The sequence below is a fragment of the Sebastes fasciatus genome, chromosome 24 (genome assembly GCF_043250625.1).
Source record: "Sebastes fasciatus isolate fSebFas1 chromosome 24, fSebFas1.pri, whole genome shotgun sequence".
Classification (NCBI taxonomy): domain Eukaryota; kingdom Metazoa; phylum Chordata; class Actinopteri; order Perciformes; family Sebastidae; genus Sebastes; species Sebastes fasciatus.
This window is the reverse complement of record NC_133818.1, coordinates 14,777,390-14,791,711: the sequence shown is the minus strand read 5'-3', so window position 1 is coordinate 14,791,711 and position 14,322 is coordinate 14,777,390. Positions and strand designations below refer to the sequence as shown.

At 41.2% G+C, this 14,322-nt stretch overlaps 1 protein-coding gene across 1 annotated transcript in view; it reads left to right on the top strand.

Annotated features, from left to right (window-relative positions):
• The window catches only part of LOC141763289 (uncharacterized), a 41,763-nt gene extending 27,924 nt beyond the window's left edge, over positions 1-13,839 (top strand). Inside the window, 7 exon segments of the mRNA XM_074627860.1 lie at positions 689-2,480; positions 4,326-4,499; positions 5,287-5,460; positions 7,391-7,564; positions 10,059-10,232; positions 10,973-11,186; positions 12,825-13,839. Coding sequence (XP_074483961.1) covers positions 689-2,480; positions 4,326-4,499; positions 5,287-5,460; positions 7,391-7,564; positions 10,059-10,232; positions 10,973-11,186; positions 12,825-12,860 — 2,738 coding nt within the window. The 3' untranslated portion in view covers positions 12,861-13,839.
• Positions 13,840-14,322: the final 483 nt, after the last annotated feature.

Genomic DNA, 14,322 nt, shown 5'->3' with positions numbered 1-14,322 from the left:
GAAAACAAGAGAGACATAAATAAATAACCCTCAAATACTCAACATGATTTACTGTGGAGACGGACGCTCTTAGTTTCACTTTCCTCCTCTGCATTTCATTCATTACATCCAACGTGCATCAGTAAATGTCGTCACAGTGAGATAAAACCTAATGTTTATTTTTTTCCAGCGTGTTTTTTAGATGAAACGGACGACACACTGAACGGCAGACTGCAGAGTGTGTTTACTACAGCGACCACCAACAGCTCTCGTCACATGTCATGTTGCTTTTTCATACATCAGAGCACTAATTCGCTGAATCTTCACAGGTCTTTAGACCGTAGTGGAAACAGACAACAGTGGACTGAAGGAACCTTTTAGCTCCTTAAAAGTAGTAGGACTAAAAAGTCCCAGGAACTTTTTTATTTGATGAGTGGATCAGTTTTAAATATTACAGTGAGGAAGGAACAGCCACAGTGAGCTGTTTAGATGAAGAGCTGCAGACGGACAGCTGAGGCTCCGCCTCCTCTGCTGTCAATCAAACATGTACACCGACTGAGAGAAAAAGGAGCATTTCTGATGCTTCCACTAAAACTAGACTGTTTAACCTTTACTGCTTTTTATTTACTTTATATTGATCACTTCAATATTGGCAATGAAAATAATAATCACATCTTCTTTATTTTTAACTTTTGTCCTTCTCTTTCAGCAGATAGAGGTCTGCAGGAGGTTGTAGATGAACATAAGATCAGTCTGAGGAGGAGATGTGAATGTGTGACTGAAGGAACTGATGAAACAGGAAGTGGAACCCTCCTCAACAGGATCTACACTGAGCTCTACATCACAGAGGGACAGAGTGAAGAGGTTAATACCCAACATGAGGTGAGGCAGCTTGAGACAGCTTCCAAGAAGAAGAGCCTCCATGACGCTCCAATCAAGTGCCAGGACATCTTTAAAGCCTTACCTGACCAACAGGGACACATCAGAGTCGTTCTGACGAACGGCGTCGCTGGCGTTGGAAAAACCTTCTCAGTGCAGAAGTTCACTCTGGACTGGGCAGAGGGCTTGGAGAACCAAGATGTCAGTCTGGTGGTTCTGCTTTCGTTCAGGGAGCTGAACTTGATCAGAGATGAGCAGTACAGTCTTCTCATGCTGCTCCATGTTTTCCATCCAACATTACAGAAGGTCACAGCAGAGAAGCTCGCTGTCTGTAAAGTTCTGTTCATCTTTGACGGCCTGGATGAAAGCAGACTTTCACTGGATTTCAAGAACAAGAAGGTTGTGTCTGATGTCACCCAGAAGTCAACAGTCAACGTGCTGTTGACAAACCTCATCCAGGGGAATCTGCTTCCCTCAGCTCTCGTCTGGATAACTTCCCGACCTGCAGCAGCCAATCAGATCCCTCCTGCATGTGTTGACAGGGTAACAGAAGTACGAGGCTTCACTGACGCCCAGAAGGAGGAGTACTTCAGGAGGAGAGTCAGTGATGAAGAGCTGTCCAGCAGAATCATCTCACACATCAAGACATCCAGGAGCCTCCACGTCATGTGTCTAATCCCAGTCTTCTGCTGGATCACTGCTACAGTTCTGGACCACATGTTGACTACAGACCAGAGAGGAGAGCTGCCCAAGACCCTGACTGACATGTACTCACACTTCCTGTTGGTTCAGACAAAGAGGAAGAAGCAGAAGTACGGTGAGGGACGTGAGACGAGTCCACAGGAGCTGACGGAGGCTGACGGGGAAGTTCTTCTGAAGCTGGGGAGGCTGGCGTTTGAACAGCTGGAGAAAGGAAACATCATGTTCTACCAAGAAGACCTGGAGCGGTGTGGTCTGGATGTCACAGAGGCCTCGGTGTACTCAGGAGTTTGTACAGAGATCTTCAAAAGAGAGTGTGTGATCTTCCAGAAAACAGTCTACTGCTTTGTTCACCTGAGCATTCAGGAGTTTCTGGCTGCAGTCTACATGTTCCACTGTTACACAAACAGCAACACAGAGGTACTGAAGGACTTCCTGGGAAAAATATATGTTCATTCAACCCTGGATGTCTTCCTGAGGAGAGCCATGGAGAAATCCCTGAGGAGTAAAAATGGCCACCTAGACCTGTTTGTTCGCTTCCTTCATGGCCTCTCTCTGGAGTCCAACCAGAGACTCTTAGGAGGTCTGCTGGGTCAGACAGACAACAGTCCAGAAATCATCCAGAGAGCCATCAACAACCTGAAGAAGATGAACAATTCTTTTACCTCTCCTGACAGAAGCATCAACATCTTCCACTGTCTGACGGAGATGAACGACCACTCGGTACATCAGGACATCCAAGAGTTCCTGAAGTCAGAGAACAGATCAGAGAAGGAACTCTCTGTGATCCACTGCTCAGCTCTGGCCTACATGCTGCAGATGTCAGAGGAGGTTCTGGATGAGTTTGAACTGAAGAAGTACAACACATCAGACGAGGGACGACTGAGACTGATTCCAGCTGTGAGGAACTGCAGAAAAGCTGTGTAAGTCCAGATGTGATTAACTTTATAGATCAGTGTAGATTACTAGTTTAGTTCTTCAAATATACACACTATAAATTATTCTTAAAATATAATATTCTTATAAATGTTCCACGTGTTTATGACATAAATATGTATTTGTGTTTTGTCACAGATGTTCTTGAGCTGTTTCAAATGTTGAGTTCAAAATGTTTCAGTAGTTTGTGTTTCTAGCTGTCAAGTTAATGAACACTTATTCTATTTATTTCTAATAATTGTTACATTTTACAGTTTTTTCTTATTTATCTTTTGGGGTGATGGAGTCGACATGTGAACCTGGTAAAACAAATGAAAAAAACAAAAGATCAGCTGTCTGGTGGAGTGCTGGGTCTAACCGGTGTAACGGCAGCAACAGAACGTTTGCTGATCCGGCGGGGAGTCGGGGCGGTCCTGGGATCAGAGCCCTGGTGCTGGGGTTTGCTTTCAATAGGCCTTGCACCACATTACACCTTACCTCGTGTGTTTTTGGGCTCATCTCTTTCGTTGGCTTCAAATCCAAACTGTTGCCATGTTGCTGCAGTTTTAGTTTTCTTTGAGACCAGCTCTGTCATGTCTCGTCTGATCACCCCAAAAAACACATGAACTTCCTAGTAAACAAACCTCTTCTTGTTTATACACCAACATTATATCATAATATTACGTTAATCACGTTGTCATATTCCTTATTAGTAATGCAATACAGGCTGGATTTAGCACTGTGACTCTGTCGGCACAGGTTGTTGATGTCGGCTACTTTTTAATTTGCCAGAACGTGTCGTTAGCATAAAATCAAACCGGTTTAAGCTTGTTCACCGGACCGGTCCGGCAAAACCGACCCAACTCTAGCATTAGCCACCGTAAACTACTGGTCATACGAGACAAAGATAGTCGTTGTAAAACCCCTGAGTGTGTTGAATCGAGCAATGGTGCATTTTATTGCTAATGAATTCAAGTTGTGTTCCATCATCTTGTTTTGAAGTCTTTCCTTTTATTCTGTTACTCACAGAAGGAAACTCTGGTGTTTCTCTCTCTTGTTGCTGTAGAGAAGATTAGTAACAGGAAATACACAGCTTCCACCAATAACAGCAGTCTGATGAATATATAACAGCAGAATGGTAGAATTCAGACTTTTTAAGAGATCTTATACAAACCAAAGATCAATGTTCTGTTTTTAATGCTGATACACTGATATCATCTTTCTGATGTCATTATGTTGTAAATAATGCAACCTCATTGGTTCATTCATTGTGTTTGTGAGCTGAATACGTTTGATGCTCAGAAAAGAGTGTTAATGACAAAACGCCATGCAGTCATCAAAATATCTAGTTATATGAATGTTTAATTATGTACAGGTCTAATATTATAGCAATTTGTTTAATTTTCCCATTTATGGACGTGTACCTGAAAGCAGCAGGTAGCTAGCAAAGAGAGGTCATCTTTATCAACTGTATTATTATTACTTCTTCACTGAGTTTTAAAAATGCTTTTCTAATCAAGAAGGCCTCATGCTAACTTTGTGGAGACAGACCTGGGATCAGATCACACTGACAGACTGGACATTAGGGAAGCCTCAATGTAACTACATGTTCTCTCTCTTCATCTGCAAGATTAAAGAAAAACAAAGATTAAAAGTCTGCAGGTTTGAGAGAGAGTGATGAGAATTATTGTTTCATGTCAAACAGTGAGATAAGATTAGCTGAACCACTGATGTGAGGAGTAAATGTTGATTAAAGAAGTATATATCAAACTGTTTAGTCATCAAATGCATGAAGTAAATATAAACTGTCCTCTTTCATAATAACATATTTTGTCATTTTTGTGTCATCACAGACTTTCTGAATGTAGACTCTCAGATACTCACTGTGAAGTTGTGGCCTCAGCTCTGAAGTCCAACCCCTCCCATCTGAGAGAGCTGGAGCTGAGTAACAACAAGCTGCAGGATTCAGGAGTAAAACCGCTTTTCGCTGGACTGAAGAGTCCAAACTGTAGACTGGAGACTCTGAGGTCAGTTCACTGACTGTAGCTTATGTAGTTTGTACACACACTCTCTACACACTGGCTCTGCTCCAGATGGCTCTAGAGAGGGACATTCACGTTTTCACGTCGGCCACCGTAGCTCTCCAACACGCTTGGCACACAGGAGAGGCTTGACAGTTTCCTTGTTGAGCTGCAGGAGGAATAGTAACTCAAAGAGGGAATTTGGTACTAAACAGTCTGTAATTTTGATTTGTCGACTCAGACTGCTGAATCTTCATATTAATTTCACTTGAACTTGTGAAGTCATTTCTTACAGTGTAGTTGTGTTATGAAGGGACCACTTCACAGGAGAAAGGATTACTGCCACCAATAACTCTTTTAATGTACATATGACATGTGGCTGTTGTTTACAAACACACTTGAACAAATGTGGACCTTTCCTGTAAATGACATAAACCTGCTAGGCTAGCAGATACAGTGAGAAGAAGGCCATGTAATAAATGAAGTAATGAAGTCCAACAAGTTTGATTTGATATTGATCTTCAAATTCCAGACTTGACTGAGATCAGCAGCATGTTATTGATGTGTGTTGACATGAACAGGTGTATGAATGTTTTGGTGACATTTGGATGATGTCTGTAGAAGGCTGACATTATGATGATCCACAATAACACAATGACAAAGTCACTCTACTCATTTTAGGGAAAAGATCATTGATTAGGACATAGTGATGTTGAGCTACACATTTAAAACCTGAACACATCTGACTGGATTATAAAGTGATTTTTATTTCCATCATTTATTCTTTATTCAGATTGAGTCTCTGCAGTTTGTCAGAGATCAGCTGTGCTTCTCTGGTCTCAGCTCTGAAGTCCAACCCCTCCCATCTGAGAGAGCTGGATCTGAGTCACAACGACCTGAAGGATTCAGGAGTGAAGGTCCTGTGTGGTTTTCTGGAGAGTCCACACTGTAGACTGGAGACTCTGAGGTCAGTTCACTGACTCTCTGTTACCATTAGAGATCTTATATGTTGAATTAACAATTGAACCTGATTTATGTACAAACATAACTTACATCCATAAAGTTGTTAATGTCCTTTTCTTCATATTTTCATGTTTCTTAAACTAAATCTAGTCTGCAGTCACAAAAGACTTGTGTTTCTTAAAGAAAGTGTAGAAAATGTCCACTGTTAGTTGTTAAAGTAAATGAATGTTTATCATTGTTGGTAAATGGTCACATCTGGATACAGAAGATCCTCTCAACTAATATTCAGGGTTCCTACGCAGTATGGAGAAGTATGGAATTTGATTTTAGTCATTTCCAGGTCTGGATGAGTATGGAAAAAAGAAAAGAGAGAATGGAAAAACATGTCTGTTTCCAGACTGTTGCCCCTATTCTGCTTTCTAAGATATCAAATTCAGAATTTCTAAAAATAAATAGATCATACAAGCAGAGTGTTTTTCATGGTGTTTAGAGCAGCCGGTGCAGCCACAATGTTTACTCCTGTGTGAGAGAGCGCGGGCCAGAGAGAGCTTGATGTCATTGAAAGCAGCACAGGAAGTAGGCTCTGACTGAACGCACACTCCTACAGAGCTGCCTCTACGCCTGTACGTCACAGCCAGGGCCGGCGCCTCCATAGAGGCCAACTAGGCAACCGCCTAGGGCGGCACTTTGGCAGCCAAATATGGGCCAACTATTCATCATGAGCAACATAACAATAATAATATAATAATAAAAAGTAACCGGTAACTGCAGGCAGACGGCACAGAGCAGAACGCTGCCTGTCAGACTGGGACAATCTAATACTTTACATCTTGAGGGGGGGTACGAGCGGCCCCTCCTAATTTGGACTGATCCTCGTTCTGGCTGAAATCTGATTGGCTCAGTCATTTACATCATGAATGTGATGAACTGTGACCAGTGTTCCAGCTGGACGGTCTTGTTTTGATTCAGTGATGACGTGCTGATACAAACTGAGGAGGTGTCATCCACGATGAAGAGTCTTGAAGGTCTTCATCATCATCATCACATTCTCTTTATACCACTAAAACTCTATTAGTGGTAAAATTACTAACCCACAATGTTTCGTCTCGCGCCCTCCGTCCGCTCACATAAGACACCTCTCCGTCTCAAAGTCCTGGGATGGGTTTGTGTCCCAGTCTGTCCCTGGTGCTAATAGAGGGACGGCATCATTGTGATTCACCTAGAGCAGGATGTTTGACAGCAGAACGTCGTCCAGCTTTCTCTGTAGGACTGTAGACTGAACGACCACAATGAGTAAAGTGTTCTGAGGGCTGGTTTGATGATCCCAAACACAAAGCCTGGTTGGTTAACAATTCCAAATGGGGAAAAGAGAGCTGAATGCAAACTTTGAGGAAAATGGTTTGACATCTCAAACATGGTGGGGGGGGGGCTGTAGTCTTGTAACAGCGTCCTCTGAACCCCGAGTCACAAAGTCAAATATGGTCTGAAATATCTACAGAGAAGTCTGGAAAAGAATGTAAAATGTAAAATGTGTAGGAACCCTGAATATTTGTTCTGAATTGATCAAGTTTACTTCATGAAGTAGAAATATTTCTCTGGTTTCTGATTGTTTCAACATGTTCCACAAATAATGTCTGATCATCGATATTGATCCTTCAGCACACACACATAGATGAACACCGAGATCAGCAGCATGTTATTGATGTGTGTTGACATGAACAGGTGTTTGAATGTTGTGGTGACATCTGGATGATGTCTGTAGAAGGCTGACATTATGATGATTCACAATAACACAATGACAAAGTCACTCTACTCATTTTAGGGAAAAGCTCATTGATTAGGACATAGTGATGTTGAGCTACACATTTAAAACCTGAACACATCTGACTGGATTATAAAGTGATTTTTATCTTCATCATTTATTCTTTATTCAGATTGTATAGCTGCTGTTTGTCAGAGATCAGCTGTGCTTCTCTGGCCTCAGCTCTGAAGTCCAACCCCTCCCATCTGAGAGAGCTGGATCTGAGAGGCAACTGCCTGAAGGATTCAGGAGTGAAGCTGCTTTCTGCTGGACTGAAGAGTCCAAACTGTAGACTGGAGACTCTGAGGTCAGTTCACTGACTGTAGTTTATGTAGTTTGTACACACACTCTCTACACACTGGCTCTGCTCCAGATGGCTCTAGAGAGGGACATTCACGTTTTCACGTCGGCCACCGTAGCTCTCCAACAGGCTTGGCACACAGGAGAGGCTTCAGTTGGTTGTAATCTCCTCACCTCACCACTAGATACCTCCAGATCCTACACACTGGACCTTTAACACAGACCTTATTTCAGCCATCTAACTAAAAACCCATTGACTTCCAGACGAGGGAACAGGAAGTGCTAAAATGCTAACTCATTTATGAGTTTTAGGACTCATTCCTGTAGCTCTCTATTTGAACATGTCTAAAGGTGCAGCACTCTTCAACAAACACGTATTGCACCAACTTAAAGGCACATAAGTGATGATTATGAACGACACCATCTAATCAGAGGTCTCTATGGTTCTAAGTTATTCCCACGTTCTTTTTGACAGCAGATCTAACTGTGATCTGTTTTCATGTCAGCATTGTCTAATTATTTGAAGCAAAAACCAAATAAATATTCTGCATCAGAAACCTCTTTGCAGGTCCATATTTTTTTCAAGTCTATCTGAATACAATACTCACATGTTCATATGAACATTCAAAGAGTTATTGATGTCTGTCATCATTCCTTCTGTCTGTGAAGCAACCCCCGTATAACCTGAGTGTTACGAGATGAGGACTAAATCCACAGTCTTGTTCTGTGTAAAATGACCTGTAAAGTTGATCTTAAACTAATCAGAGGCTTCAGCAGTCTGAGTTAGATGTATTAGGGCTGGGTGACTTGGAGAAAATCAAATATCATATTTTTTTTGTGTAAATGACCAATAATAGAACAGCTAGAACAGTCTGGTAAGTTCAGAGAATGACATCACTTTACTGTAATGTAGCCTTTAAAACCAGGAAGAGACGACACTTACAACACAACACGACATTACTAGGGCTGTCAATCCATTAAAATATTTAATCACGATTAATCGCAAATTATTCACAATTTTTGTATCAGTTCTAAATGAACCTTAAAGGGAGATCTGTCAAGTATTTAATATTCTTATCAACATGGGAGTGGACAAATAGGATTTATGTAAATGTATGTATATATTTATTATTGTAAATCAATTAAGACACAAATCAATGACAGATATTGTCCAGAAACCCTCACAGGTACTGCATTTAGCATAAAACAATATGCTCCAATCAGAACATGGCAAACTGCAGCCCAACAGGCAACAACAGCTGTCAGTGTGTCAGTGTGCTGACTTGACTATGACTTGACCCAAACTGCATGTGACACGATTAACTTTGACAACCCTAGATATTGGGATATCCAAAATCAAAGACAATAACTCGTCTCATTTCAAGATATGGATATTGTGATGGAATAATTGATAAACAAGTTATCTTTGGAAGGAAGAGGTCCGGAGCTGATGATGTCTTACAAAAGAAGGTTTATTGAAGCTTGATCAAGGAGAATTGTCAGGTCTCCACAATAGATGCTCTCTGCGTGAAGGCCTCCCAACTCTGTCCTTCCTCCCCGGTGCTCAGTGTCTTACCCCTTATCATGTTTTGACTTACTCCGTTCCTCTGGCATCTCTGACCCTGGTTGCCCTAGTGACTGGCTCTACGGTCTCCACTACAGGCACAGCCTGTTATCTGTACAGATAACGGTGGCTCCTCTAGACAGGACTCCAACCCAAGAATGTCAACAGAGGGACACTCTGACAAACACTCTGACCTTTCTACCAATAAGAGAGGAATTGATGGAAAATTCCATCACAGATATAATATGGATATATTGCCCAGCCTTAGTATGTATCCAGTCAGTATGTTGTGTTTGACAGTTTCCTTGTTGAGCTGCAGGAGGAATAGTAACTCAAAGAGGGAATTTGGTACTAAACAGTGTGTAACTTTGATTTGTCGACTCAGACTGCTGAATCTTCATATTAGTTTCACTTGAACTTGTGAAGTCATTTCTTACAGTGTAGTTGTGTTATGAAGGGACCACTTCACAGGAGGAATGATTACTGCCACCAATAACTCTGTTAATGTACATATGACATGTGGCTGTTGTTTACAGACACACTTGAACAAATGTGGACTTTTCCTGTAAATGACATAAACCTGCTAGGCTAGCAGATACAGTGAGAAGAAGGCCATGTAATAAATGAAGTAATGAAGTCCAATAAGTCTGATTTAATATTGATCCTCTAATTCCAGACTTGACAGAGATCAGCAGCATGTTATTGATGTGTGTTGACATGAACAGGTGTATGAATGTTGTGGTGACATTTGGATGATGTCTGTAGAAGGCTGACATTATGATGATCCACAATAACACAATGACAAAGTCACTCTACTCATTTTAGGGAAAAGATCATTGATTAGGACATAGTGATGTTGAGCTACACATTTAAAACCTGAACACATCTGATTGGATTATAAAGTAATTTTTATCTCCATCATTTATTCTTTATTCAGATTGATGAGCTGCAGTTTGTCAGAGATCAGCTGTGCTTCTCTGGCCTCAGCTCTGAAGTCCAACCCTTCCCATCTGAGAGAGCTGGAGCTGAGCTCCAACAAGCTGCAGGATTCAGGAGTGAAGGTCCTGTGTGGTTTTCTGGAGAGTCCACACTGTAGACTGGAGACTCTGAGGTCAGTTCACTGACTCTCTGTTACTATTAGAGATCTTATATGTTGAATTAACAATTGAACCTGATTTATGTACAAACATAACTTACATCCATAAAGTTATTAATGTCCTTTTCTTCATATTTTCATGTTTCTTGAACTAAATCTAGTCTGCAGTCACAAAAGACTTGTGTTTCTTAAAGAAAGTGTAGAAAATGTCCACTGTTAGTTGTTAAAGTAAATGAATGTTTATCATTGCGGGGGCCAGAGAGAGCTTGATGTCGTTGAAAGCAACACAGGAAGTAGGCTCTGACTGAACGCACACTCCTACAGAGCTGCCTCTACGCCTGAACGTCACAGCCAGGGCCGGCACCTCCATACAGGCCGACTAGGCAACCGCCTAGGGCGGCACTTTGGCAGCCAAATATGGGCCAACTATTCATCATGAGCAACATAACAATAATAATATAATAATAAAAAGTAACCGGTAACTGCAGGCAGACGGCACAGAGCAGAACGCTGCCTGTCAGACTGGGTCAATCTAATACATTACATATCGAGGGGGGGGGGACGAGCGGCCCCTCCTAATTTGGACTGATCCTCGTTCTGGCTGAAATCTGATTGGCTCAGTCACTCACTCTACTCATTTTAGGGAAAAGATCATTGATTAGGACATAGTGATGTTGAGCTACACATTTAAAACCTGAACACATCTGACTGGATTATAAAGTGATTTTTATCTTCATCATTTATTCTTTATTCAGATTGTGGGGCTGCAGTTTGTCAGAGATCAGCTGTGCTTCTCTGGTCTCAGCTCTGAAGTCCAACCCCTCCCATCTCAGAGAGCTGGATCTGAGATACAACAAGCTGCAGGAATCAGACGTGAAGCTGCTGTCTGATCTTGTGGAGAGTCCACACTGCAGACTGGAGACTCTGAGGTCAGTAGAGGGTCGGAGTCGGTCCATGCTGGTTTCAGCAGTATTGTTGTGACGTGTTTCCTCCGTTAAGCTGTGAGAGGAGAACGGTGACACACAGAGAGAGAACAGTCAACCAATCAGATCAGCCAGAAGCTTGTTGTGATCATGTGTTAGAGTTGATGTGAAGAAGATGATGTTGTTGTTGTGTTCATGTCTCCTCCCTTTAAGGTACAATTTGAACAGATATAAAACATGTGATTAATTTGAGATTAATCACGATTAACTATAGACAATCATGCGATTAATCGCGACTAAATATTTTAATGGATTGACAGCCCTAATATTTACATATTTGTCATGTAATATTTAAAAGTAGATGAAACATTGAAATGTGACTGAAACCAACCTAGCAGCAGTAAATCCATCATTAAAGTGAGCAGTGAAAAGCTCTCTGTTTCTGCAGTAATGATGCTCTCAGGACTCTCAGCAGTTTATTTCCACTGTGTGGATCATAAGATAATATTACACAGAGACAAAGAATTTGAACACATAATCCAGGCTAAAAGCAACACAGTTTAAAGTGACACATGCAGAAAGGTCACCGACTGTGTGAATGTGTAAATGAACAGACTTGTAATATCACTGCCCCGTCTAGAGCACCAGAGATCTGACTAGAACTACTTTGTGTACTCTGCTGAGTTAATGTGATCACATGTATTGTTATGACCTGTATGACAATAATGTAGCCTTCTTCTCTCAGCTGCAAACCCAGCGGTGTGAAACGGACATAAATGACATTTATATAACCACAATAACACAAAATCAGTACATGATCTCTTATCATATATTCATATATGATATTCATATAGTCACTCATCTGAATCAGCTTCTTGAGCCGTATGTTGCTGTGAGACACGTCAGAGTCGTGTTCCTACAGTCCCTCAGACTGAATGTGTTGCCTTGGTTAGTTTGCTACCAATACTTTTATGTATGCTGTGGGTGATTAGAAGAAGTGAAAGTAAGCCTGCTTACCGCTGTGAATTATGTTTATAGATTTATTTTTTACTTTCTCCTAAGTCTGTTTCACACCGCCGGGGTTGGAGCTGAAAGAATAAGACTAAAGTATTATAATTCCTCCAGGAGATGAATAAAGTATCTTCTATTCTATTCTATAAGAACACATCTAATCAACACATTGATTTAATGGAACACACGTGTAATTAGTTCTAGTCAGATCTATCGGGATATTAAAAGTCTGTTTATTTACACATTCACACAGTCAGTGATTTTTTTGTCAGCTGTCCTTCCTGCATCTGGCAGTTTAAACTGTGTTAATTTTAGTCTGGATTATGTGTTTAACTTTTCTAATATGTGTTTGTAAAGTATGCCGCTCTGCTGACTGTAGACTGGTCCATGTCTGTGATTGGTCATGTGCTACAAACCCCGCCCCTTCTCTGTGAACGCGCTCATAGCCAGACTGAGAAACCCTGGGTTGACTTACGGAGTTGATAATGGCTGTCGTAGGACCGCTTAGCGGGATCTTGGTTGAGGGGTTAGTTAAACCAGATAAGGAGAAGATACCCTGGGTGTGTTGGACTGGCTTCGTAGTACAGGCCTCTGGTCTGGGAGCTCTGAGCTCAGTGTGTTCACTCCAATACGTTAACATGAGAGCTGAAAGGAAGCTGGCTACGCTACACAGACTGAAGTCCCTTCTGCTCTTTATACTGGATGCTGACTGACAGCTGATGAAGGGAGTCTCTGTAAACACTGATGGATGACTTCTGTTTTCTTCTTCTCTCATCAGATGGAAAGGATTGTAGTAGTGATCTCTAACCACCATCATCCCTGTGTGTTCCTCTGGACCTGACAGAGTATCATCAGTGTATCTGGATTTTGTCCTTCTGCACAGTCTCTGCAGACACACTGAGACTCCTCCACTCCTTCTGCTCCACACTCAACCACCTCCTCCACCTGGACCTGGGTTTCACTTTGTCTTCATTCATTCATATATTCTGAACCCAAAGTGCCTCTGCAGATCAGTTCTGTTTATAACAACAGAACTGTAGATTAACACATTTAAATAGATGTTTCTGCTTTGCTTTCTGTTGCAGCTTCACCCTGTGGAACGATGGAGTTTTGCAGTTAATTTCCTCATACTACTAAATATATATATACCATATACAATATATATACCAAAACCAGCCGTTTTTCATATTATAACATTATGCTTGTAACAAACAGAAAGAAGTAGATAAAACCTGAACCTGAGGCTTCAGTTTCTCAACTAACTACAAACAGATTATGTCTGGATTTTGGTGGAAAGTCAGCTCCTTGATATTGTCTTTTGTATGTGATGTTTGATGTAAAACAAAACAAAAAAAATTCTGACTATCTGAGTTTTTGCTACAAAACAAATCATATTTGTTAGTTTATTACAGATGTACGTGTCACCCTGCTAGTTTTTACATTACATGGCTCCACACAGACACATGAAGTCAACCTGTGGAGCTTTTACCCTCAGAAATCAATGTTGAAATTGCCTCCACAGGCTCCATTACAGTCCACCAGTCCCAGAAACAAAAGCCAAACACCAAAGTGTTTATAATTGCTAAGCAATATTGGACTCATTCCTTAAATTCTGCACATTCCAGTGAGCTGCATGAGTGTCCTGCGTCATTTCTTTAATGTCATGCAAATAAAGAAACTAACACGAACCAATTCTTTTGTCCTCTGTTTACTTCAAAGAGCAGATTTTCATTATGAATGTTTTTGGCTTTTTGAATCTTATTTTTGGTTTAAAATTGTGACCTTTTGTTTCCCAGAGTCACAGGTCACATCTTAAAATGTCTTAAACCAGAAAATCTCAATTTGAGCTTGAACCAGAAACCAGGTTTCTTTTTGCAATTTTGAAACTTTGATGTCGACTGATTAAATTCTTCTGTCTTGGAAATATTAAATGTTGACCAGCACAACTGCCTGGTGTTATAAAGGGACTGTTTGTAAGAATCAGAAATGCTTATTAACAGCGACACCTGTGGCCGTTAAGTCAACTAAAGTCAGCGTCCTGTTGCTCGCGCTTGTGCTCGCTCTACATAGACATGAACGAGCATCGCTCAAAACAGTGAGGCGACACACGTCAGCTAAAAGCACAATATCACTCTATATTTCAGCTGCTTGGCAGTAATGTTAGCTGACCA